At 41.6% G+C, this 26099-nt stretch overlaps 1 protein-coding gene across 6 annotated transcripts; it reads right to left on the bottom strand.

Moving 5' to 3' along the window:
- Positions 1-14047: 14047 nt before the first annotated feature.
- Positions 14048-25887, bottom strand: LOC110502614 (acyl-CoA desaturase). 6 transcript variants are annotated; one of them, XM_036960246.2, is made up of 6 exons: positions 25645-25887; positions 25054-25336; positions 23473-23603; positions 22158-22363; positions 18001-18233; positions 14048-16298 (listed from the first exon to the last, which is right to left on the bottom strand). In XM_036960246.2, the coding sequence occupies exons 2-6, from the start codon at positions 25283-25285 to the stop codon at positions 16099-16101; spliced, it is 1002 nt and encodes a 333-aa protein (XP_036816141.1). In that variant the 5' UTR covers positions 25286-25336; positions 25645-25887; the 3' UTR covers positions 14048-16098. The 6 variants fall into 6 exon arrangements, with proteins under 6 accessions (XP_036816141.1, XP_036816143.1, XP_036816139.1 ...); XM_036960248.2 differs by having other exon boundaries at positions 25054-25331; positions 25645-25731; XM_036960244.2 differs by having other exon boundaries at positions 25054-25331; positions 25577-25682.
- Positions 25888-26099: the final 212 nt, after the last annotated feature.

The following is a 26099-nucleotide window of genomic DNA, read 5'->3' as shown; positions in this document are numbered from 1 at the left end:
ACATCCCTTTAAACAATGAAGGCATTTTATTCGAAAATGAGTTTTTAAAAAGATGCCAATAATTTGCCTAATACAAATCGAGGAAAAAGTTTGAATTTATGTGCATGAATGACTATAGCCTACCTAAAACGCAATTGTTTATTTATAATAAAATAAAATTGCCCAGTGAACATTTATAGAATTTCAAGAAATGTTAAAGTAGTGTAAAGACATGTTAATACATTTAGATTTTTGAAAAGTTTGATGCATTGATCAAAAGATAAGAATAGGTTTAGAGCCAAATCTAGTAACTGCACTCTCATCATGTATCCTAAACGTTTGCAGAATGAAGTTGCAAATTAAAGCCGTTGCGCATTATTGGCAAAGTCCTTCCTCAAAATGATGACATTAGCCCTACATAAGAAGGCCAACAGTTGCATTGTAGCCTACTGAAGTCAGCGAATTAATCGGTCACTTAATTCAGGCCTTTGAAAATGTCATTGAATCGCCTGCTGTTGTAATATACAGGCCTAATATGACGTGAAAACTTCATGTCAATTTCAGGTTAACATTTCACCGAAGTGCTGCTCTAGCTTGTGAGAATCGGATACACGTTTTACCTAACAAAACCAAGCGCATTTCCATTGAATGCGATGACATTTTGAGATACCAGAAAATAAAAAAGGTGAGAGGATCCAAAGATTAAGGACTCTAGCCATTGATCAAATTGGCATTTGCATCACTAATCCAGACGGTCGCTATCTAACTTCTCATGTGGGGTTATTGTCCCCAACTAACCCCTCGTCTGACCCTTTAAAACCATACAGATCCCTGCTCCTTTGACGTCCGCACATTTTCTGATATGCAAATTAGGATTAGGGGAAAGTGATTTGGAAAAGTTCATTCGTGGGATGTTTTTGGATTACATTTTTAAGCGGGTTCACTGATCAATCAACAAAAATAGCAAACATAGTTTCGGATTTATTTAGGTAGGCATATATTACTCAGTTTAGGCCTATATGCGGATATATATTTTTCTGTTCAATTGAGTAATTTCTTCGTATAGGCCATCATAGTCATCTAATTGTTTCATCGGCTTTGGTTATGATGACTACAGGCTATTTTAGTTAAATCATTTATTTGTAATGTATTTATTTTCTATTGTTTAAATCAAATCAAAATAAGTTATATTTAAATGTAAGCCTATAGGACTAGTCTATTGGCCTACACTTAAAAAATAAAATGCACGATTGTTTTAGGCCTAAACAGGCGGTGCAGCTACAAGCGCCTGGGCCGTCTACAAATCGTTGAGCAAGTGCCTTTTCAGTTGAACGTCATTTTGCTGACTGATTATCTGTGTGTGGCCTATATAAGCCTAGTCCATGAGCCAGACCCACGCACCAAAGGGAACATTTTGAGATTTGATAATGTTACAATCTAAAGTAAGGTAGCCTAATTTAATTTAAGAAAATAAGCATTATGTGAAACTATTAAATGTATGATGCCTATTCTATTTGAATGCAGTATTTCACGGTCATGTAGCATATAAGATTTAAAACAAACTCTAAAGCAGTTGATTTCATTGTGACTATGACATATCACACCCCAATAGCTTTCCAATGTGTGATGAGCAGTCCAACACACCAGACATGAATGAGTCCATGGGCCAGAACGCCATATTTCACATATTTGTCCACTTTGGGTGGCAAAGTCTAATTATGATTTTCATTAAGGTCTATGCATGTCTGTGGGTTATATTATGGTAAGATACCCACGAATCGGAGGTACCTAAATGAGGGTATCACTGCATGTTATGACTTCTATGCAGTTAGTTGGGCCAACAGGATTAAGGGTATGAAATGTAATTTTGTATTATCAGGGAACAATCTTCTCAAACTAAGGAAATTTGATATGTTATTAACTTCATAATACAACACATACATTCGGGCTCCCGAGTGGCGCAGCGGTCTAAGGCACGGCATCTCAGTGCTAGTGGCGTCACTACAGATTCTGATTCGATTCCAGGCTGTATCACAACCGCCGTGATTGGGAGTCCCATACAGTAGTGCTGCGCACAATTGGCCCAGCTTCGTCAAGTTAGGGTTTGGCCGGGGTAGGCCGTCATTGTAAATAAGAATTTGTTCTTGACTGACTTGCCAAGTTAAATAAATACTGTGGGTATCATAAGTATTCACACCCTTGGATTTTTTCAAAATGTTTTTCTTTACAAAGTGGGATTGAAATATATTTAATAGTGGTTTCTCTTTGTCATTGATCTACACAAAATACTCCATAATGTCAAAGTGAAAAGAAAATTCTACAAATATTAAAAAATTAATACAAATCAAATAACTCAAATATAGTCACTGCAATAGTGTTCACCCCCTTTGTTTAGGCATGCCTAAATTAGTTCAGGAGTAAACAAATCACACAACAAATCACATAATTAGAAACATGGATTCACTCTGTTTGAAATAATAGGGATTGACATGATTTTTGAATGACTAACCCTTCAAATAAAATAAAATATTATTGGTCATATATGCAAATGTAGCAGATATTATTGTGGGTGCAGCGAAATGCTTGTGTTCCTAGCTCCCTCAGTGCAGTAGTATCTAACAATTCACAACAATATACACAATTCTCAAAGTAAAAGAATGGAATTAAGAAACAATAAATATTAGGACGAGCAATGTCGGTGTGGCATTGACTAGAATACAGTATATACATATGAAATTAGTAAAACAGTATGTAAACATTATTAAAGTGACCAGTGATTCCATGTCTACGCAGGCCTAGTGGTTAGAGCGTTGGGCTAGCAGCCGAAAGGTTGCAAGTTCAAATCCCTGAGCTGACAAGGTACAAATCTGTCGTTCTGCTCCTGAACAGGCAGTTAACCCACTGTTCCTAGGCCGTCATTGAAAATAAGAATTTGTTCTTAACTAACTTGCCTAGTTAAATAAAGGTAACAAAAAAATAGGGCAGCAGCCTCTAAGGTGCAGGGTTGAGTAACTGGGTGGTAGTCGGCTAGTGACAGTGACTAGGCAGGGTACTGGGTGGAGGCTGGCTAGTAATGGCTATTTGATAGCCTGTTTCTGTGTTGTGGTTTTGTTTGTGTTTCAGGATGGCTGCCTGAAATTCCCCCAAGCAGCTGATTGGTCGGTCCCATTGCTAATTGGAGCTGACCCCGCCCCCTCGTCAGGATACAGACTCCTTCTCCAGCTATAAAAGTCAGTGTTCCTTTGTAAGAGAGAGAGCTGAGGGTTATATCATATGTTGGTTGTTTCTCAGAGGGAGATGATTAGTGTGTCGGTTGTTAAGCGAGATTTAGTATGTCCTGTGTTGGTTTTTGCTGAGAGAGGTTTTTGTTAAGTACTTTGTAGCCGCTGCTTCTGAGGTATGTGTGTCCCCATAGGAGGCAGTGTTTTTGATTATTGAAATTTTTTACTTACGTTTGTATTCTGTTTTTGTTCCCAGGGGGGCACCTAGGGAACGCGGGCATGCATAACCCGTAGTATTTACACACTAGGTAAGACCTGGGTGGACCACCCCCTGTATTTTGGTTAGTGCACCAGGTGGTGCTAAGTTAGGTAAGTAGTGGGTAGGCAGGTAAGGTAGGAGAGGGTAAGTTAGGTAGGCAGGTAAGGTAGGAGAGGGTAAGTTAGGTAAGTAGTGGGTAGGCAGGTAAGGTAGGAGAGGGTAAGTTAGGTAAGTAGTGGGTAGGCAGGTAAGGTAGGAGAGGGTAAGTTAGGTAAGTAGTGGGTAGGCAGGTAAGATAGGAGAGGGTAGGTTAGGTAAGTAGTGGGTAGGCAGGTAAGGTAGGAGAGGGGGCTTTGACATTTACTTTCTTTGCTTTGGTTCCATTCAGCCCCTTTTCCCCAAATTTACAGTGTGAAGGAATAAATTCCCAGTAAATGGTAAATTCTCTGCTTTTGTCATCCTTACTCGCACGTATAGTCCCATACCTCTTTCACTCCATGGGGAGGTGAGTTGTAGCAGGGTGTTGCGTTCCCTCTTCCTAGAGGCGTGCGTAACACCTCCATAGGTACATACAGTGCATTCGGAAAGTGTTCAGACACCTTGACTATTTCCACATTTTGTTATGTTACAGCCTTCTAAAATTGATTCGTTACAGACTTATTCTAAAATCGATTCCATTGTTTTTTCCATCAAGTTACACAATAATCCATAATGATGACTCAAACAGGTTTTTAACATTTTTGCAAATGTATAAAACATTTCAAAGAAATCAAATCAAATCAAAATCTAATCAAATTTATTTATATAGCCCTTCGTACATCAGCTGATATCTCAAAGTGCTGTACAGAAACCCAGCCTAAAACCCCAAACAGCAAGCAATGCAGGTGTAGAAGCACGGTGGCTAGGAAAAACTCCCTAGAAAGGCCAAAACCTAGGAAGAAACATAGAGAAGAACCTGGCTATGTGGGGTGGCCAGTCCTCACATTCACATCACATTTACATAAGTATTCAGACCCTTTACTCAGTACTTTTTGAAGCACCTTTGGCAGTGATTACAGTGTTGAGTCTTCTTGGGTATGACACTACAAGCTTGGCACACCTGTATTTGGGGAGTTTCTCCCATTATTCTCTGCAGAGCCTCTCAAGCTCTGTCAGGTTGGATGGGGAATGTTGCTGCAAAGCTACAGTATTTTCAGGTCTCTCCAGAGATGCTCTGGCGGGGCCACTCAAGGACATTCAGAGACTTGTCCCGAAGCCACTCCTGCGTTGCCGTGGCTTTGTGCTTAGGTTCGTTATCCTGTTGGAAGAATAACCTTTGCCCCAGTCTGAGGTCCTGAGCGGGTTTTCATCAAGGATCTCTCTGTGCTTTGCTCTGTTCATCTTTCCCTCGATCCTGACTAGTCTCCCAGTCCCTGCTGCTGAAAAACATCCCCACAGCATGATACTGCCACCACCATGCTTCACCGTAGGGATGGTGCCAGGTTTCCTCCAGATGTGCTGCTTGGCATTCAGGCCAAAGAGTTCAGTCTTGTTTAGGTGGCTTTTGGCAAACTCCAAGCGGGCTGTCATGTGCCTTTTACTGAGAAGTGCCTTCAGTCTGGCCACTCTACCATAAAGTCATGATTGGTGGAGTGCTGCAGAGATGGTTGTCCTTCTGGAAAGTACTCACATCTCCACAGAGGAACTGTGGAGCGCTGTCAGAGGTACAATTGGGTTATTAGGTCAGCTCCATGACCAAGGCACTTCTCCCCCGATTGCTCAGTTTGGCTGGGCGGCCTGCTTTTTGAAGTCTTGGTGGTTCTAATCTTCTACCATTTAAGAATTATGGAGGCCACTGTTCTTGGGGACCTTCAATACTGCAGAAATGTTTTGGTACCCTTCCCCAGATCTGTGCCTCGACACAATCCTGTCTCGGAGCTCTACGGACAGTGTGCAAAGCTGTCATTAAGGCAAAGGGTGGCTATTTGAAGAATATAAAATATGTTTAGATTTAACACTTTTTTGGTTACTATGTGATTCCATATGTGTTATTTCATAGTTTTGATGTCTTCACTATTATTCTACAATGTAAAAAAATAAAAAACCCTTGAATGAGTAGGTGTTTGATAACTTTTGACGAGTAGTGTATGTGCACAGAATTTGAGAGAAATAAGATTTTTGTGTGTATGGAAAATATGGGATCTTTATTTCAGCTCATGAAACATGGGACCAAGACTTTACATGCTGCGTTTATATTTTTGTTTAGTTACTCCACAATAATGACTGTGAAAAGAATTCAAATATACAGAACAAAAATATAAATGCAAAGCCTTATCTTTGGGGCAAATCCAACACAACATATCACTGAGTATTTTCAAGCAAGGTGGAGGCTGCATCATGGTATGGGTTTGCTTGACATTGCAAAGACTGGGAAGTGTTTCAGGATAAAAAGAAACAGAATGGAGTTAAGCACAGGCAAAATCCTAGAGGAAAACCTGCTTCAGTCTGCTTTCCAACAGACACTGGGAGAGGAATTCACCTTTCAGCAGGACAATAACCTACAACACAAGGACACATTCTACACTGAAGGCACTTACCAATAAGTCTTTAAATGTTCCTGAGTGGCAAAGTTACAATTTTGAATTAATAAATATGCTTGAAAATCGCTGTCACCATGACCATCAACAACTTGACAGATCTTTAATCAATTTGAAAAGAAAAATGGGAAAATATTGCACAATCCAAGTGTGCAAAGCTCTGTCCAGAGTGGCCAGACCGGACTTACCTAATAAGACTCAATTACTGCCAATTACTGTTTTTCTTTTATCATGTATTGACTCGGGGTGAATACTTATCTAATCAAGGTACATTAGTGTTCATTATACATAACTTTTTAAGAATTGTTTGAATTTAGACATTACAGAGAATTTTGTGTAGATCGTTGACAAAAGGCCCACTTCGATCCAGGGGGGGGGGGGGGGGGGGGGTGAATACTTCTGATACCCACTGCATTGAAGTATGAAGCAACTGGAATTATGACATCTCTATGGGCACACCTTGGGGGGTCAAATCTGGTCATACATGTATGCATTTTGGGGTATATCGAGCCAGAATGGACAGTATTGGGATGTGCTCTACTATCACATGGTACTAAACCAAATTTCACACAGAACAAGGAGACCCATTGGGGACATTTGTTTTTGCTATATAGAGTCATCATCAATTTGGTCTATAATCAGTACAACTCCCAACTCGCGACCTGGCCAAGATAAAGCAAAGCAGTGTGACAAAGACAACAACAGAGTTACACATGGAGTAAACAATAAACAAGCCAATAACACAAACAAGTCAATGGCACAGTAGAGAAAATAGATCTATATAAAGTGTGTGCAGAAGGCACGAGGAGGAGCGAATAATTACAATTTAGCAGATTAACACTGGAGTGATAAATGAGCAGATGATGATGTGCAAGTAGAGGTACTCGTGTGCATAAGAGCAGAAAAGTAAATAAAATAAAAACAGTATGGGGATGAGGTAGGTAGATTGGGTGGGCTATTTACAGATGGACTATGTACAGCTGCAGTGATCGGTTAGCTGCTCAGATAGTTGATGTTTAAAGATGGTGAGGGAAATAAAAGTCTCCAACTCTAGCAATTTTTGCAATTCGTTCCAGTCACTGGCAGCAGAGAACTGGAAGGAAAGGCGGCCAAATGAGGTGTTGGCTTTGGGGATGATCAGTGAGATATACCTGCTGGAACGTGTGCTACGGATGGGTGTTGTTATCGTGACCAGTGAACTGAGATAAGGCAGAGCTTTACCTAGCATAGACTTATAGATGACCTGGAGCCAGTGGGTCTGGCGTCGAATATGTAGCGAGGGTCAGTCGACTAGAGCATTGGTGGGTGGTATAAGGTGATTTGGTAACAAAACGGATGGCACTGTGATAGACTGCAGATTGCTGAGTAGAGTGTTGGAAGCCATTTTGTAGATGACATCGCCGAAGTCGAGGATCGGTAGGATAGTCAGTTTTACTAGGGTAAGTTTGGCGACGTGAGTGAAGGAGGCTTTGTTGCGAAATAGAAAGCCAATTCTAGATTGGATTTTAGATTGGATATGTTTTATATGAGTCTGGAAGGAGAGTTTACAGTCTAGCCAGACATCTAGGTATTTGTAGTTGTCCACATATTCTAGGTCGGAACCGTCCAGGGTGGTGATGCTAGTCGGGCTGGAGGGTGCGGGCAGCAAACGGTTGAAAAGCATGCATTTGGTTTTACTAGCGTTTAAGAGCAGTTGGAGGCTACGGAAAGAGTGTTGTATGGCATTGAAGCTCGTTTGGAGGTTAGTTAGCACAGTGTCCATGGAAGGGTCAGAAGTATACAGAATGGTGTCGTCTGCGTAGAGGTGGATCAGTGAATTGCCCGCAGCAAGAGCGACATCATTGATATATACAGAGAAAAGAGTTAAAATAATTGGTGTAATAAGATCAATAATAGATTAAAATGTGTGTTACAATTAGGACAACCTGAAAATATTGTCCAAGTACAGTATGTCAATGATATGTATTTAGCTTAATATTACCAGAATAGTGGTATAAAAAAAGCTGTCAGAATTACTGAGTTTTGGAGTCGTTTCAAATATTACATTAAAACAGTTAGAAAATGTTGTAGAAGAATTCACTGATGTCTATTAATTAAAATGATATGCAATATGATTCTATAAATCATATTAACATCAAGAAATGTGATGTGAAACATTGTATATTGCACCCTATGAAATCCCATAGGAATGCATTACGTCAAGCAAAGAAGTACAGGTAACCCATTTTTGCAAAATGCCTTCGTAATGAGAGCACAAAACTTCATATAAAGCTAGGAAAAGTCTAAACAATGATGTCCAACTATTGCTGATTTAACCCAGAAAGGAAGAGGCAAAGTGAGGCTTTATTCCGCCCAAAATCTGTCCACGATAATAAGACCATGAAGTCTTATTTTTGTATGGAGGTCAATGACTGTCAAATTTGGTCAACAAAGAATGTAATTGCTAAATTGCTACATGAGGCTTTTTTCATCAAATATACATTTTGTAATGGTTAGGCTGTTGCGAATGCACTGATATGAGTGGACCAAATGTGCCTTCTTGACTTTTTCCACATTTTGTTACGTAACATCCTTATTCTAAACTGGATTTAAAAAAAACAATCCTCATATCAATCTGGTTCTTGGTCAGGGAGGTGACCAAGAACCCAATGTTCACTCTGACAGAGCTCCAGAGTTCCTCTGTGGAGATGTGAGAACCTTTCAGAAGGACAACCATTTCTGCAGCACTCCACCAATCAGGCCTTTATGGTAGAGTGGCCAGACCGGAGGCTCTCCTCAGTAAAAGGCACATGACAGCCCGCATGGAGTTTCCCAAAAGCCACCTAAACAAGACTGAACTATTTGGCCTGAATTCCAAGCTTCACATCTGGAGGAAACCTGGCACCATCCCTATGGTGGAGCATGGTGGTGGCAGTATCATGCTGTGGGGATGTTTTTCAGCAGCAGGGACTGGGAGACTAGTCAGGATCGAGGGAAAGATGAACAGAGCAAAGCACAGAGAGATCCTTGATGAAAACCCGCTCAGGACCTCAGACTGGGGCAAAGGTTATTCTTCCAACAGGACAACGAACCTAAGCACAAAGCCAAGACAACGCAGGAGTGGCTTCGGAACAAGTCTCTGAATGTCTTTGAGATGCCCAGCCAGAGCCCGGACTTGAACCCAATCTAACATCTCTGGAGAGACCTGAAAAAAAATGGCGCCGGAAGAAATGGAAGCATCAGGTTTTCTTCCAGAATGGTCCTGTATTTTGCTCCATCCATCTTCCCATCAATTTTAACCATCTTCCCTGTCCATGGTGAAGAAAAGCGGGCCCAAACAATGATGCTGCCACCACCATGTTTGACAGTGGGGATGGTGTGTTGCTTTTACGCCAAACATAACGTTTTGCATTGTTGCCAAAAAGTTCAATTTTGGTTTCATCTGACAAGAGCACCTTCTTCCACGTTTGGTGTCTCCCCCAGGTGGCTTGTGGCAAACTTTAACCGACACTTTTTATGGATATCTTTAAGAAATGGCTTTCTTCTTGCCACTCTTCCATAAAGGCCAGATTTGTGCAATATACGACTGATTGTTGTCCTATGGACAGAGTCTCCCACCTCAGCTGTAGATCTCTGCAGTTCATCCAGAGTGATCATGGGCCTCTTGGCTGCATCTCTGATCAGTCTTCTCCTTGTATGAGCTGAAAGTTTAGAGGGATGGCCAGGTCTTGGTAGATTTGCAGTGGTCTGATACTCCTTCCATTTCAATATTATCGCTTGCACAGTGCTCCTTGGGATGTTTAAAGCTTAGGAAATCTTTTTGTATCCAAATCCGGCTTTAAACTTCTTCACAACAGTATCTCGGACCTGCCTGGTGTGTTCCTTGTTCTTCATGATGCTCTCTGCGCTTTTAACGGACCTCTGAGACTATCACAGTGCAGGTGCATTTATACGGAGACTTGATTACACACAGGTGGATTGTATTTATCATCATTAGTCATTTAGGTCAACATTGGATCATTCAGAGATCCTCACTGAACTTCTGGAGAGAGTTTGCTGCACTGAAAGTAAAGGGGCTGAATAATTTTGCACGCCCAATTTTTCAGTCTTTTATTTGTTAAAAAAGTTTGAAATATCCAATAAATGTCGTTCCACTTCATGATTGTGTCCCACTTGTTGTTGATTCTTCACAAAAAAAATACAGTTTTATATCTTTATGTTTGAAGCCTGAAATGTGGCAAAAGATCGCAAAGTTCAAGGGGGGCCGAATACTTTCGCAAGGCACTGTATATATATACGACTAAATTATATATTCATAATACTTCAAGTTCCTTGGTGTCCACATCACCAACAAACTAGAATGGTCCAAACACACCAAGACAGTCGTGAAGAGGGCACGACAAAACCTATTCCCCCTCAGGAAACTAAACAGATTTGGCATGGGTCCTCAAATCCTCAAAAGGTTCTACAGCTGCAACATCGAGAGCATCACTGCCTGGTACAGCAACTCCTCGGCCTCTGACCGCAAGGCACTACAGAGGGTAGTGCGTACGGCCCAGTACATCACTGGCGCTAAGCTGCCTGCCATCCAGGACCTCTACTCCAGGCGGTGTCAGAGGAAGGCCCTAAAAATTGTCAACAACCCCAGCCATAGACTGTTCTCTCTACTACCGCATGGCAAGCGGTACCGAAGCGCCAAGTCTAGGACCAAAAGGCTTCTCAACAGCTTTTACCCGCTACTCTCTGTTTATAGTGTATGCATAGTCACTTTAACCATACATACATATACATACTACCTCAATTAGCCCGACTAAGCGGTGCCTGTATATAGCATCACTACTGTTATAGCCTCACTACTGTTATTTTTCACTGTCTTTTTACTGTTGTTTTTTTTTATTTTTTATTTATCTGTTGTTCACCGAATACCTATTTTTTACTTCAAAATTGCACTGTTGGTTAGGGCGTGTTAAATAAGCATTCACTGTAAGGTCTACACGTATTGTATTTGGCGCACGTGACAAACTTTGATTTGATTTGAAATAGCTGTGCAGCAACACTCCCAATCTAACCTGACAGAGCTTGAGAGGATCTGCAGAGAATGGGAAAAACTCCCCAAATACAGGTTTGCCAAGCTTGTAGCGTCAAATCAAATCAAAGTTTATTTGTCACGTGTGCTGAATACAACAGGTATTTGTGAAATGTGACATGCTTACTTACAGGCTCTAACCAACAGTACAATTTCATGATATATATTTTTAAAAGGTATTAGGACAGTGAAAGATAAAAGTAGCGAGGCTATATACAGGCACCAGTTAGTCGGGCTGATTGAGGTAGTATGTACATGATAAACAGAGAGTAGCAGCAGCGTAAAAGAGGGGTTGGGGGGGGGGCACACAATGCAAATAGTCTGGGTGGCCATTTGATTACCTGTTCAGGAGTCTTATGGCTTGGGGGTAAAAACTGTTGAGAAGACTTTTTGTCCTAGACTTACCGCTTGCCATGGGGTAGTAGAGAGAACAGTCTATGACTGGGGTCAAAATCAAGAAGACTCAAGGCTGTAATCCCTGCCAAAGGTGCTTCAACAAAGTACTGAGTAAAGGGTCTGAATACTTATGTAAATATACATTTCAGTTTTAGTTTTATTTTCATAAAGGGTATCATAGATCAATTTGATCAGGGGCTTGTGGAGAACAATGTAATACCATCAAAAGTTTGCTACGCCAAAGTGGAAACATTTTTCCACTGGCCCATGGACGACATCGACTGATACTACATCGAATGACCCTGCAAATCCCCTCAGTATGCAGTCCAATCATAATAATCTAGTTATATAACCTACACTTGAGACACTTGTACAACTAAATTATATATATATATATATATATATATATATATATATACACACATTCATAATACAATTTTATAGCTAACAGCTGGCAAGAAAATCTTAAATTAAAAAATGGCTGATTTTCTAATATTCTACCAGTGTCCAGCAGTAGGCAAGATACCCTGTTAAGAAACAAATACATTTAAAAAAAATACAAAAGTTAGCCTAGCCTATTTTCTAGGCTAATATTGCAGCCTAGGTCTCGTGTCCAGCAAAGCAGATCAGAGTTTGACAGTGCAGGGCTAAAACTGTCAGCCTGATGACCACACAAGCATTACATACAGAGTAGTGGAGTGAATGGTCTGACACCAGGCAGCCAATGGAGAGAGGGGTGATGTCACTGGGAGCTGGGCTGAGCCTGACAGCAGAGCAGCTAGCCAGCTCCCAGACAGACAGCGGTGCTGTAGTGGAGACACCAACTGAAACTGGACTGACAGACATGGCTTCAAGCACTATTTCAATTATTTAAAACACTTTATCTGTACTTCATTGAGCTTGCCTGCTGCAATGAAACCAATAGAATATTCTCAAAAGTACAAACCCCACCTACCTGGCACTCTAGGCAGACTAAAGCAAACCATCAAAATATTTGAAGATTGCAAATACTATTTGAACCCAGGTCCGGACTTGTCAACCTGTTGCAACTGACACTGTTTGCATAAACTAAATATTCACTGTCTAGGCACAAACTGGCCATTTGGGATTAGCCAAAAATATTCTGTGTACTTGTAAATTGTTTTGCCATGACAGAGTAGGAGAGGAATGTTCGCTAAACAGACCACTACCCAGGCTAAAATATTGGTACAACATAAAATTAATTTGTCTGTATTTCATTAGAGTGAAGAGGGGTCATTTTCAGTGGTGGTTATTCTTGGCTTGAAAGATTCCCCAGTAGGTGGTGCATATGCGCTAGCTTTCGAAGAGACATTTGTTGACAAACTGAAACCGGTATTTTAGCAGTCTATCAGAATGTTTCATTCAACTCGCGCTCAGGCAATGCACTTAAATGAACCCGTAAGTAAAGCAAAGGCTCAAGACAAAAACCATAGATAGACCAAGACCCTGGCACACTGAAGATGACCAGAGAAAACAGTGTCTTGTTGCTGCCATTCAGTGTTGGTCGGAGAGAGAACACGCATAGCAATCTCACATGGCCTGATTGTGCGCGATAGGCCAGATAGGAGAACGTGTCGAGCATGACTAGCTCAAGATTGAACAGATAAGCAGATGGCTGTGGAACGTAAAGAAGTAGGTAGCAAGCACACTATGTCCAGAGAGGGGGAAGGTGGAGAGAAAGTGGGTGAGAGTGATAGACGGAGTGTGAGTGAGGCAGTGAAAGAGGGTGTGTGTGAGAGAGTGGGAGGAGGAGGAGGGGGGGCAGATAGAGATAATTAGTTACAACCTGAACAGTCCAGGGAGCCTAGGAGACCAACACAAAAACTGAAATGAGAGTTTGGCACTTGGAAGTGATGGCATTTGACTATCAGCGAACAAGGTCAAGTTCTGGAAGAAAAAAATAAAACGTAAGTGTCCGCATAGACGTCGTTTAAATGCACTGAACCGTTTTTTCTCAGATGCAACTCATGTTGTGTTCAGTTTATGAATATGCTATGTAAATCAGTAAATGTCAAATTCAAGAGAGCTTTTGAGTGTTAGGACTTTTAGTCTACTTGGTGTTGGGTTTGAGTGTAAAGTTTAAATTCTAAAATACCATGGCACAACACCCATATGATGATTCAGTATGCAGTACAGGGAAATTAAGATGTGAGCATAGGCCAGAGAATAGCCTGGTGACAAGGCCTGTCAGAGAATGGCTTTCTATGATAGGTGCAATGCTTTTCCCTAAAATGATTTAATATTAATGGAGAGAATAAACGCTGCATACACAGCTGACCACCTCAATATCACCAAGGGTGTATTCACTTGGAATCAAACAGGGAACTAACTTGAACTTGTCCAAAAAAAATAAAGTTGTTTCCTGTTGCAAAACATTTACGGTGTGCACTAATGACTACACCCCAGTCACTTTGCAGAAAATTGTAGACATTGATGCAAAAGTGAAAAGACGAGTAAATAAGACAATGACTTGTCTTTTATTCAATTAGAAATGGAGAGATTACAGAATTACAACACAGACAGCAGGACATGCTTTTCAACATGTAGAAAATTTGGTTTATTTACGGTACATACAGTGGGTAGAACATTCTTAGAAAAAAATGCTGCAGTTTTTTTTAAGGCATTCAGACTTCAAGAAGTTAACACTGCACAAAATAATTGCACTGAGAAAAGGTAGACCAAAGTGTGACAAATTACAATTTCATGAGTTCGTAACTAATCTGGAATCTTATTTTCTTCAGAGCCAAACACATTTGTTTAACCATTATGCAAAAATGTGTCCTTAATCCCTCAGAATCTGATACTATACAGAATATCCCAAGGATGCAAAGCACATGGTTTTTCCTTTTACTTAAATAAGTTAATCCCATTACTTTCTCCCCCATATAGCTATTAAGTCATTAAATAACAACCACAGCTCCAAAGCAAATATTCAAAATGCCATTTTTTCCCCTCAGTACTCAGAAGTAGAATTCCTATAGTGTCCCCCCCCCCCTTACAATTGATGTACAACCAAATTAACTAAACCATTGGCTCCTCCTTTACCTCCCCTGTCGCATCCATCTTTTTCTAGACATGTCCATGTCTACTAAGTGGGCGAGAGTGGACTAAATTTAATTCAAGATACCGAGAGACGACACATACGCAAATGCTCTCAGCCTCTTTCACCTTGTCCTATTGGAGGGAGACCGAAGTCCCTAACGCTTTTAACTTCAGCTGCAGTAAGAGTAAAAAATAAATACAAACAAGTATTATTTTGTGTAATAAAGACTGATCAGAGTTTGCGTTGTAACTACGTTTCAGTGCAGAAGTGTCTGAAGCAGGATGGAAAAAAAACCAACCAGGCTTTTGTTTGACCATCCGACTGTAGTCACAGGCACCATCGCCCCCACAAAATATTCAGAGGTATAAATCGTGTTATACACAAATGAAGAGACCTTATGTACATCCCAAATGGAACCTGATTCCATATACAGTGCACTACCTTTGGCCAGAGCCCACAATGGGCCCTGGTCAACAGTAATGCACTATACAGGGAATATATGTGCAATTTGAGATCTGATACCTTCATCCTCTTCTACAAGAGGAAATAATCTCCTGTGAAGAGCAACTTGGACAGGAGGAGTCAACTGGTGCAATAATATGCAATGCTGCCACACAACTGCACTTCTACACCAGCCTATATGGAATATGGTCTGGTATACAATGACAGCTCAACAGTATGTTGACTTAGAAGTAAGTAGGGCTGTTTCAACACAGCAGCTTATAGTAAAATAAGACTGAAGTAGGGTGGCTTAATCAAAAGCAAATAACGTTAAATTATAAAACTTAAATTTCATCTTAAACATACATGTAAACTTTTGACAAAAGGTGGACTTCCAAGGATTTTAAAGAATTTTTACTCCACGCTTAGTGAATGAATGTCAACAAAGCGTGAAGATTTGGATCCATATGTCAGAATCATTCAGCCCGAATTGAAATCGACACATTATCAAAACAAATTTCACCTACTTAGCCTAAAATGTGAAGAAACCTCAAACTTTTTCAAAAGTGCCACAGAGGGTTAATTAATAATAGCTCATGAATAAATTAGAGGTTAATGTCCTACCATCTTCATTGTTGGTGCAGATGGCACAGGCAGGTAGTTTGGTTGGTGTAATAGTGTCACGCATTACAGCGTCTATCTCCGCCACACACACTTCAGTTTTTTCCACTTGACTTACTCTTTAAATCTCTGTGCTAACATACCTAGCTTAGCCAGGCCATTAGATCACTTTGCTTAGTCACCTCACGCATAATTCATTAAAAAAAAAAATAATAAAAAAAACACTTTACTGAAAGGTCTAGGACCGATTTTAAAGCCAATATTAGTCTGAGGAACTGAAGTATAGGTTTGTAACTCATAACACAGAAGCAGACATCAATGGACCATGGTTTGATCACTACTAACTGCAGCACTACTAAGTCCATCATCAATACTGCAATTTACTACAGCTACATTCTTTCTTTCATTGGTTTAGCCTGTTTTATCGTATCTGGCATCGGTCGCATCAAGTCCGTAACGGTTTGAGACAACATAACTCAGCCAGTCTTGTGGCTGCCGTCACCTGTTCGCTGGGCGCGGGCCGAAACAAGTTCGTGGGACACCCTCTTGCAGTCCTTGGCCAGGCCCAGAAAGCACATGAGGTCTATGAAGGCAGTGGTGATGTTCATCTTAATGCCAAACTCACTGGTGGCATAGTCAAATGGGAAGGTGTGGTGGTAGTTGTGGAAGCCCTCGCCTAGCAGGAAGGATACAAGGGGACAGGAGAGTCAGGTTAAAACCATAAACCAATAGCAGGTGACAGCAAAGACTAGATTTGTGAGAGAAAAAAATTAGAAAAAAAAGAGCTGGAACCCCCCTTTTACTCCATGCACCTGGTAATACTATAGGTGTGCATCTATGCAAGTTACTTTTTTTAATAGGATTCAAAACAATCTGATCACCATAATTGATATGTAAACTAAAGCATGGAGTCTGAAAAGTACTACAATATGGATGGCTAACTTGAGTCCTGGAGGGCTGCTGGGTGCAACATTTTGTTCTAGTCAAGCATTCAAATACATGATTCAAAGTTAATTATGGTCTCCAACTTGAACCAGAGCACTCAAACTGCACAAACTACAGCAGCCCTAAGTCAAGTGTTGCATGTCTGAGACTTATTTATAGATTGAAAATATAAAAACAACAATTTCGGAGATTTTTTACTGAGTTACAGTTCATAAGGAAATCAGTCAATTGAACAAAATAATTAATTAGACCCTAATCTATGGATTTACACATGACTGGGAATTCAGATAGGCAACTGTTGGTCACAGATAGCTTAAATTATTATTTTTTAAAATAAATTGGTTTTACATTTTTTTAATAAATTGGGCCTCAGGATCTCATGGTATTGCTGGATTGAAATTGCCATCGATAAAATACAATTGTGTTAGTTTATTCGTAGCTTATGCCTGCCCATACCCCCACCATGGGGCACTGTTCACAACGTTGACATCAGCAAACTGCTCACCCACATGACACCATACACGTGGTCTGCAGTTGTGAGGCCTGTTGGGCATACATACTGCCAAGTACTCAAATGTTGTGGCTTATGGTAGAGATAAATTAAATTCTCTGGCAACAGCTCTGGTGGACCTTCCTACAGTCAGAATGCCTATTGCATGCCCTTGACAACGAGACAGGTTGTGTGATAAAACTTCACATTTTAGAATGGCCTTTTGTCTCCAGCACTAGGTGCACCTGTGTAATAATCAAGCTGTTTAATCAGCTTCTTGACATGCCACACCTGTCAGGTGGATGGATTATCTTGGTAAAGGAGAAGCGCTCACTAACAGGGGTGTAAACTAATTTGTGCACAAAATTGATAGAAATAAACTGTGTGCATCAAACATTTCAACTCATGAAACCAACACTTTACATGTTGCGAGATACACATACTGTAGGCTGAGACGACATCACGCCATGGTAAAAAATAAGTATGAAAGAAGCACAACTGTATGCACTCACTACCATAAGTCACTCTAGATAAGAGTCTGCTAAATGACTCAAATGTAAAAATTACAAGTCCCACCCGTTTTAAGCTATTCAACTAAAACATGATTTTCACAGCTGACAAACAGCTATACAGACGAGAGTTTATAGTAGAACATGCAATCAGTCAGACTGAAGCTCTGATTTCACACAAACAGCAGGATCTCTTGTACAAAGTAAACACAGGCCACTGGATTAGCGAGTTCCGCCTCACTACACCATGCCAGGCTACATCAGCTGCTTTGGGAAGGCTACAGTACAAGTGTGGTGGTGGGTCACGAAATGGCATATTGGCTTTGTCCAAAATGGCTAACAGCCTTTTCCTATAGAGTGCAAGGCTCTGGCCAATAGCAGTGCTCCAGACAAATCCCCCCCCCCAATATATATTTTTAAAGTCCGATCCTTACCAATGGCACTGAAGGCCACGAAACGGTTCTCACTGGGGTTGATGTTATGGTCATAGGGTCGGTTGCCCCACATGTGAGCTGCAGAGTTGACCAGCCAGGTAGCGTTCAGCACCAGGGTGTACCGCATGAGGACCGGGATGAAGTAGCACACCCACAGGGACTCACCCCACAGGTACCAGGGCACCCACATGGGCACCAGGAAACACAGCAGAACCACAGAGAGCTTGTAGTACCTAGAGGGGACAGAGAGGGAAGAGATGATTTGGTGTGTGTCAAATACAAAGAAAATCTATAGAGCTCCACCATTTATTTTTGGGGTGGGTGGGTGGGTAAGATTAGTATTGGAATTTATATGAGTCAAACAAAAGTAGCTTTGTAAGTAGAACTGGAAGCATTGTTATGTTGAATCTAAAATGACATTTAAGTTAAAGCTGGGGAAGTGACCACCCCAAGCACCTATATTCATAAACAGAGTTACTAAGCCATGGAAGGTCACACCTAGTTCAGTACCAAAAAAAGTACATGTTTTGAAGAATTCTATTCAGTTGATTTAGTCTTCCACCAAAATGTTTTTTTTTTTTAAATGACCAATTTCTGTGGTGCTACTAGTTTGGGACTACGTCCACGAGTACCCACTGCCTGCTGATAAATGGCAAGCCAGTCACTGTACTGTGTGGGTATGGCCCAATCGGGGCCCTGGCAAAGAAGGCAGCTCTTATCAATAGATCAGTCAGCCAGCGTCATCATGGACACCACAACCTATAGATGTAGGATCTTAAATTTGATCTAGTATTGTCACAGCAAAATAATCCTGAAGCAACCCGGATTTGAACAGTTAGTCCATGCTGCTGCTTGATTGGTAATGCTATTAGCTGGCTAAAAGTAAGCGACATGAAAAGTGCAATACTGTTAATATAACAGTGTGATAGTGTGGGCTTTCAGTGAATTTATGTAAATTAAAATGACAGGGTGTGCCATTACCAACAGCAACCCTGGAGCAATTGGGGCCTTGCTGAAGCCACAGATTGAGCTGACAAGGTGAACAGGGATTCAAACCTGCCACCCTCAGATTTATTTTTACTATGTCTACGTTGTAAATGCTTTGGCGCCAAACTTCTGGCAGTTGCAAAAAAGTCAATAATTGGAAGAATTAATAAAAATGCCATTGTTGATTAGATGCTTTTTTCCAAATGATACATGTGTGGAGCATGCATGAGGTGAAATGTGGATATTTTGGGATGTGAACACTCAGTGTTTGATCTGACAAAGATCCATTTGAGATGGAAACGTTGTCAATAAAGCAGTGAATTGGGAGTGTCAACTGTGTGGGCCTTCTTGTTCTTTATTAGCCCAGCACCTGTTTAAGTCTGTGAGTATGACCAAACTTTTCTATAGACGGTACTTTCTTTTCATACGGCACTCCAATCTGCGAGACTCCATTACGCACCGCCATTTGGGTGTCGACCAGAGATGGCAAATCCAATTGAAGAGGATGTTAACCGCCATAAGACATTTGAATACACAACTGAAGACTATACCCGTATTATGACACGACTGTTTGACAATCATGTTGAAAACAACGCAATCACTACAAGAGACTGAAACACCTATGACAAAGACATCTGCATCTCCACGCTGTCACTTTGAGCGACAGCGACTGTTTGCGCAAGAAATTGATCCCACAAGGCCTTGGTCTCTGCTGATTGTGGGTGCCTTCTGGATTCTATGGGAATTTCTGTGACCAGTGGTGCAAAATTACAAACAAATACTAATTTGATCTGATGGCTCTTATTAGCTGAGCAACTGGGTGGAATACGTGAGAAGACACAAGTGGTGCTATTACAACTGCACACGTCAATAACTGACCCAGAAAAACTCAAATATGGAGAGCATACTAGTGACTGTCAAACAAACCGACCACCTGGAGAAGCGTTTCAGATAGCGGGGTTACCCAGAGGAATGGCTGCATGACGCAAGGGAATGTCATTTTTTTAAATGACCCAAGATGACAGCCTCACACCCAAACCTCTCCGCCATCCTGACCAACGCTTCCTTCAGTACCCCCCACTTGGTAAACATTGACCACATTATATAAAAAAATTAAATCTGGTACATCTTGAGCACTGATCCACAACTGGAAAAGACATTTAAAAGAACCCCCACGGGTCTTCTACAGACGCACCAGCCAAATGTTGGCGAGGTCTGATCTTCCACCAGTACCAGCGGGACTTGTTCTAGACATGTGTGGAGCACTCAGAGTTTGGTTTACTTTAGATAGTCACGCATAGAAAATCAATTAAAATTACATCTCAATATTGTCAAGTCACTTGTGCTAGTCTGGTGGAACATATGTACAAAGATGTGGAACACACCGGATTTGGTTGCTTGATTATTGCAGTGATAAGATCAATGTCTTATGTCCAGTGGCATAGCTGATGGTATAGAGGAAATGCAAAACTCAATGTCATCTGATCACCAGGCACATGCAGTCCAAAACGTGATGTGCCATTAGTTCTATAACCGTTGGTTTATATGGTGGATTGGATTTTATACAGAGCTCTTTCAAGTGTACAATGACTTCAAATTGCCCGTGGCACATTGCATGCTACTGCCAATGGAGGTTTGTTCAACTTCTCCAGAATGCAAATAGGCGGCTAAGATGGCGCTGTCTTTTATCCGGTGGCATAACTGATGGTAGATGTGAAACGCAAAACACAATGACACATCATTGTTATTTGCATCGACCCCATCTTGCATGGACTATCCACACAAGAATATACTCCGTGGCCAGTTGATTTGGAACACCATCCAATTCACGAAAATGGTTCGCTCCGTCAGACAGTGAGTCACGTGGCCGTGGCTTGCTATGTAAAGCAGGCAAACAGGCATCCAACTACTGTTCAATTGAATGTTAAACAAATGGGCTAAACGAGTGACCTAAGCCAGGGTTTCACAGTCTGTCAGGGGGATGGCAGAGTCAGGATTTGGTGTGAGCAGCATGAGTCCATGGCCCCATTTTGCCTGCGGTCAATGGTACAGGCTGGTGGTGGTGTGGGGAATGTTTTCCTGGCACACGTAGGGTCCCTTGATACCAATTGAGCAACTTAACGTGACACCTTGTAGAATCCATGCCCTGAAGAATTCAGGCTATTTTGGCAGTGGGGGAGAGGGTCAAACCCAGTACTAGATGGGTGTACCTAATAAACTGTCCACTGAGTGTATAGACACATAACCCACATACATTCACGCGTATACTGCTGCTACCCGTTCTTTAATATTACTCATTATTAAACCTGATGCCTAGTCACTTTACCCTGCCTTTACGTACATATCTACCTCCTACCTCTGCACATTGATCTGGCACGACCTGGATATAGCGCCATTCTTGAGCGTTTTATTCCTCGTTTTACAATGAGTAAAGTCGACACCCGTTGTATTCAGCGCATGAGAACATTTTTTTATTGATTCAGTGAAATGTATAAAATGCCCAGTTGCGCATTATTTTGGCTACCATGGCTAGAAAAGATCTGACTTTGAAAGAGGGGTCTCAAAGGAGCATAGGGGTTAAGGGTGTGGTTGTGTCAGTCACCAGATCAACCCAATTGAATACTTATGGGAGATTTTGGAGTGGTGCCTGAGACAGCGTTACCCACCACACCAAATGATTGAATTTCTTGTGGAAAACAAAATGGTTGCATCCCTCCAAAAGGATTTCAGACACCTGTAGAATCTATGCCAAGGCGCATTGAAACTGTGCTGGCACCTCGTGGTGGCCCAACGCCCTGTTGAGACACTTCATGTTGGTGTTTCCTTTATTCAGAGTGCATGATTTAGAGTGCGGGCACTGCCAGGGCCAACCTTTAAAAATACTACCATTAAAGGAAAGATAAGTCCCCCCCACTAATGACTGCTACTATATGTAGGTAAGAAACTCTTTACCATATACCAACAGATAACATCGTATTGTGTGGCTCAATTGGTAGAGCATGGGGCTTGCAACATCAAGATCATGGTTTCGGCTTACGCTGGGGCCACCCATCTAAAAATGTATACATGCTCTATAAGCCACTTTCGATAAAAGCGTCTGCTAAAATGGCATATAGGAGAAGACATCAGATATGAAGGACTAGACAGGGCAGAGACCCTTCTCTTCTTACTTTCTCTGGAACATGACGACTTTATCTGCCTTCAGGTCCGTCAGCTCCAGCTTCTTTCCCTTCTCGATCACGTCAGGGTGCTTGCGGACGAGCAGCCAGCCAATGTGAGCAAAGAAGAAGCCCCGCAGTGCATTGTGGGGGTCCGCGTCCGTCTCGGAGTACTTGTGGTGAACCCGGTGGTCCCTCGCCCACTCGTAAATGTCATTCTGGAGGAAACAATAGAAATGTGGTTGTTTAGGAGGCACTATATCCAACACTAACAACAGTAGTACAGCTGGGTGAAATGGGGAGAAAAAAAAAATATATATATATATATACACACACACACACTACTTTGAAGGTTGTAGCCATCAATTCTCACCCATATTAGCAAAATTAGTTCATTTCAAAACTTCACATTTCTCTAGTATAGGCGTATAGGCGACGTACCGTAATCAATGATAACAGAAAAATGCCTGCGATAAGTGAGCGGTATGGTTGGTGACAAATCTGTTTATTGTCCCAGCTCTATAGTACTCTATACAGTAGTACACGGGACCCATGGTGAGGGAATCTGGGGCCGTATGTATCAAGTGTTTGAGTAGACGTGCTGATTTAAGATCAGTTTCGCCTTTTAGATCACAATAAAATGAGTCTACATGGACAGAGAGAACCTGATCCTAGATTGGCATTCTTACTCAGATGCTTGATACAGCGCATTTGGAATGTATTCAGACCCCTTTAATTTCCCCTTTGTTACATTGCAGCCTCATTCTAAAATGTCTTAATTACACCCCCACCCCCCCCCCCCAATCTACACACAATACCCCATAATGACAAAGCAAAAACAGGTTTAGAATTTTTGGCAAATTTATAAAAGAACAAAAACACTTTGCTATGAGACTCAAAATTAAGCTCAGGTGGATCCTGTTTCCATTGACGATCTTAAGACATCCCCATCCAACCTGACAAAATCTGCAGAGAAGAATGGGAGAAGCTCCACAAATACAGGTGTGCCAAGCTTGTAGTGTCATACCCAAGAAGACTGGAGGCTGTAGTCACTGCCAAAAGGTACTTAAAGTACCGAGTAAAGGGTCTGAAAACATTTATGTTTTTAATACTCTTGCAAAAATGTCTAAACCTGTTCTTGCTTTGTCATTATGGGTTGTGTGTCGTTTGAGAAATAAGCCTGTAACAAAATGGAGAAAGTCAAGGGATCTGAATACTTTCCAAATGCACTGTATGATACCCACGGTATGTATCCTATGCTGGTTACAAATACAATTTCCTCTGAGGTCAATAAAGATGATTCAATTCAGAGATTTTGTTTGTTTACCTGGAAGGCCATGGAGTTGGCAAGGGCCAGGAAGACTCGCAGAGGGGTGGAGGCCTTGTAGGACTTGTGACTCCAGAGGCGGTGGGCCCCCGCAGTTATACCCAGGGCACTGAGCAAGAAGCACACAACAGCTACAGGAGGGAGAGCAAGAGGGATAGGTTGAGAAAGATAAAGACACCCATGTTAGGCATACACTCACGTGCACAGAATCATGTCAAGCACAGATTTGACTCCCAGTAGATACAGGGGACATCATATCCCATCCCTGACTTGTTGCTGTCGTGAGTTATTTCTGTTGGGAGCTGGCAGTGGGAGTAGGTATGCATGTCTACTCTACTCTCAGGGTTGTTGTAAAATTACTGAATGCGTTTCTATGTGTAGCCAGACAAGGCTGCTTAGGATGTGAGAACTCTGGGCCGACGAACAGCCCAGGCAGCAAAGATATTCTGTTTTGGTGCCATGCAGCCTCTCACAATGGAATGTCTATTGGAATGGCAATTGTTCTTTGTCTCACCCAGTGAAATAATATGCAGTTCAGCATTGCACACGCAGACGGGACCGGGACGGGGGGGGGGGGGTATGCAACAGGGGAAACAAAGTTTGGGTCGTTCTGTATAATCCAAGTCATGCGTCATTTGTCCAACTACCTATTCTGGCTATTCTTCTGCAAAAAAACCTGCACATATCGTCTAGGTCTAAACAAGCAGACAGATTGGTGTAGCTATTTTCTGATTAAGAAACATTGTGAACCGAGGTGCCTCAAGTCTAGCCCAAAGGCCGGCAGATGGTGATATTGAGTCTCATTTTACCATCCAAAAGATGCAGGAAAGCCAACATACAGGAACACCCCAAACTGTGGGCAGCAGTTGCACTTTTGTTGCCAGCTGCATACAATGCACTTGGACGGTAAGACCAAAGCGACCCAATATCGCCATCTGCCGGCCTTTGGGCTACCTCAGACCAAGCATTCCAAAACGTCTAGTTCGCTCTCTGTACCACAGTAGCCTGCCTATAAGCGCTTCAGTTGATAGGTGCATGCATGGTGTGACGATCAGGTGATAATGGTGTAGCTCAGGTTTCCCAAACTTGGTCCTGCCCCCGTGCACGTTTTGGTTTTTGCCCTAGCACTACGCAGCTGATTCAAATAACCAACTCATCAAGCTTAGATTATTTGAATCAGATGCGTCGAGTTAAGAGCAAAAACCAAAACGTGCACCTAGGGGGGCAGGACCAAAGTTGTGAAACCCTGGTGTTAACTGTTAGGCTACATATTCCGTTACATATGACGAGAGAACTCATTAGGTCCTATAGTATGAATGTGTTTATTTCCATGGAAAAAAATATTACGTGGGTGTTCCTCAAAATAGATTTACCAAAATTCAACACTATTCTCAGAGGGCAAGCAACATGTCGGTGTAACGCCACCAAGCGCATCACCCAGATTCACCACATTCTGTTTTCTAATGTCGACCAGGTAAAATATCTTGCGTAGTCAAACAACTTTAACAATGGCGTAAAACCCCGATAAAAATCAAATAAAAGGCAAATCAAATGGCACATTAGGTAAATGGGGATACTTACTCCAGGCCAGAGTTAAGGCCGAGGTGGAGGGCACGAGCATCAGTCCGTAAAGCGCTCCAGCATGTAATAAAACCATTAATATGACGTTTCTCCACACCAATCTCATCCGCGGTTTAGGGCCCTCTTTTGCTTTATAGCTATCATCAAAAACATCATCTCTCGTAGACGTTTCTGCCACCACAGCATCTCTGTTTTGTTGATTGTTGGGGTTTCTCGTCTCCGTCGCTGTCATTTTTGCTGTGGGAGTCTGTAGTTAACACGCCGTGTTGAGATGAGATCTGTGCTAGAAAGAGGACAGATAGCTATTCAATTAACATGACAAACACGGGCATCCTCGTTCATCCCACCAAGGAATCGAGCAACTTTAACATCAAGTTAAAGTGCGTGCTCGATTTCCGGGTGCAATGCTAGGATAGCATAGGCTACTATCAAAGATGCACACAAATTGCTATCAACTGGCATCGAATACATCATTTAAAGCGTAGAATGAAGAGAATCGTTACAATGTATAAAAAAGGCGCACAAAGCTGAGATAGCTTCTTCGGGCGAACGTTATGCAGCTCTACTCGTGATGATAATGATTCCGCTTACCCAGCTAAGCCTGCTGCTGAGTTCTTGTTCAGACGTCGTTTTAAAGACTCCAATTGGTCGAGGAGCATTTGACGCCACCTCTACCCTGACAGTTTCATTGGTTGCCTGATTATCTGATGTTTAACGTTTTACAACCCCTGACTGAAATACTGAAAGTCATCCAGAAAAAGTTAAAAAAAAAAATGTTTTTACAGTCACACATTATTTCACACTCCTTATGTATAAAATTACGCAACTTGTGTCAACATGGTTGGATAGCTGCTGTTTAATAGGCTAGTCATCTTTCCAGAGTCAGTGACCAGCAGTAACCTTTAGGCCCATAATTGGGTCATACTCATTACAATAAGGGACATTGCATTCTGTTGCTCATGGAGAGGATGTGGGGTGATGGGAGTTGACTGATACAATCCAACATTATGATTTATCCTGTTTGCTTCCAACACATCACTTGGACA

The sequence above is a fragment of the Oncorhynchus mykiss genome, chromosome 23, assembly GCF_057628025.1.
Source record: "Oncorhynchus mykiss isolate SJ-2025 chromosome 23, ASM5762802v1, whole genome shotgun sequence".
In the NCBI taxonomy this organism is placed as follows: domain Eukaryota; kingdom Metazoa; phylum Chordata; class Actinopteri; order Salmoniformes; family Salmonidae; genus Oncorhynchus; species Oncorhynchus mykiss.
Note: the sequence above shows the minus strand (reverse complement) of the source record. Positions and strands in the feature narration are given on the sequence as shown.

Excerpts from the sequence above, each read along its gene's own strand:
- LOC110502614 (XM_036960246.2), bottom strand. The coding sequence starts at position 25,285 with ATGACAGCGACGGAGACGAGAAACCCCAACAATCAACAAAACAGAGAT. Across the intron at positions 22,364-23,472 it reads CCAACTCCATGGCCTTCCAG|AATGACATTTACGAGTGGGC; the intron begins GTAAACAAACAA and ends TGTTTCCTCCAG. Across the intron at positions 18,234-22,157 it reads GTCGTCATGTTCCAGAGAAA|GTACTACAAGCTCTCTGTGG; the intron begins GTAAGAAGAGAA and ends TGTCCCCTCTAG.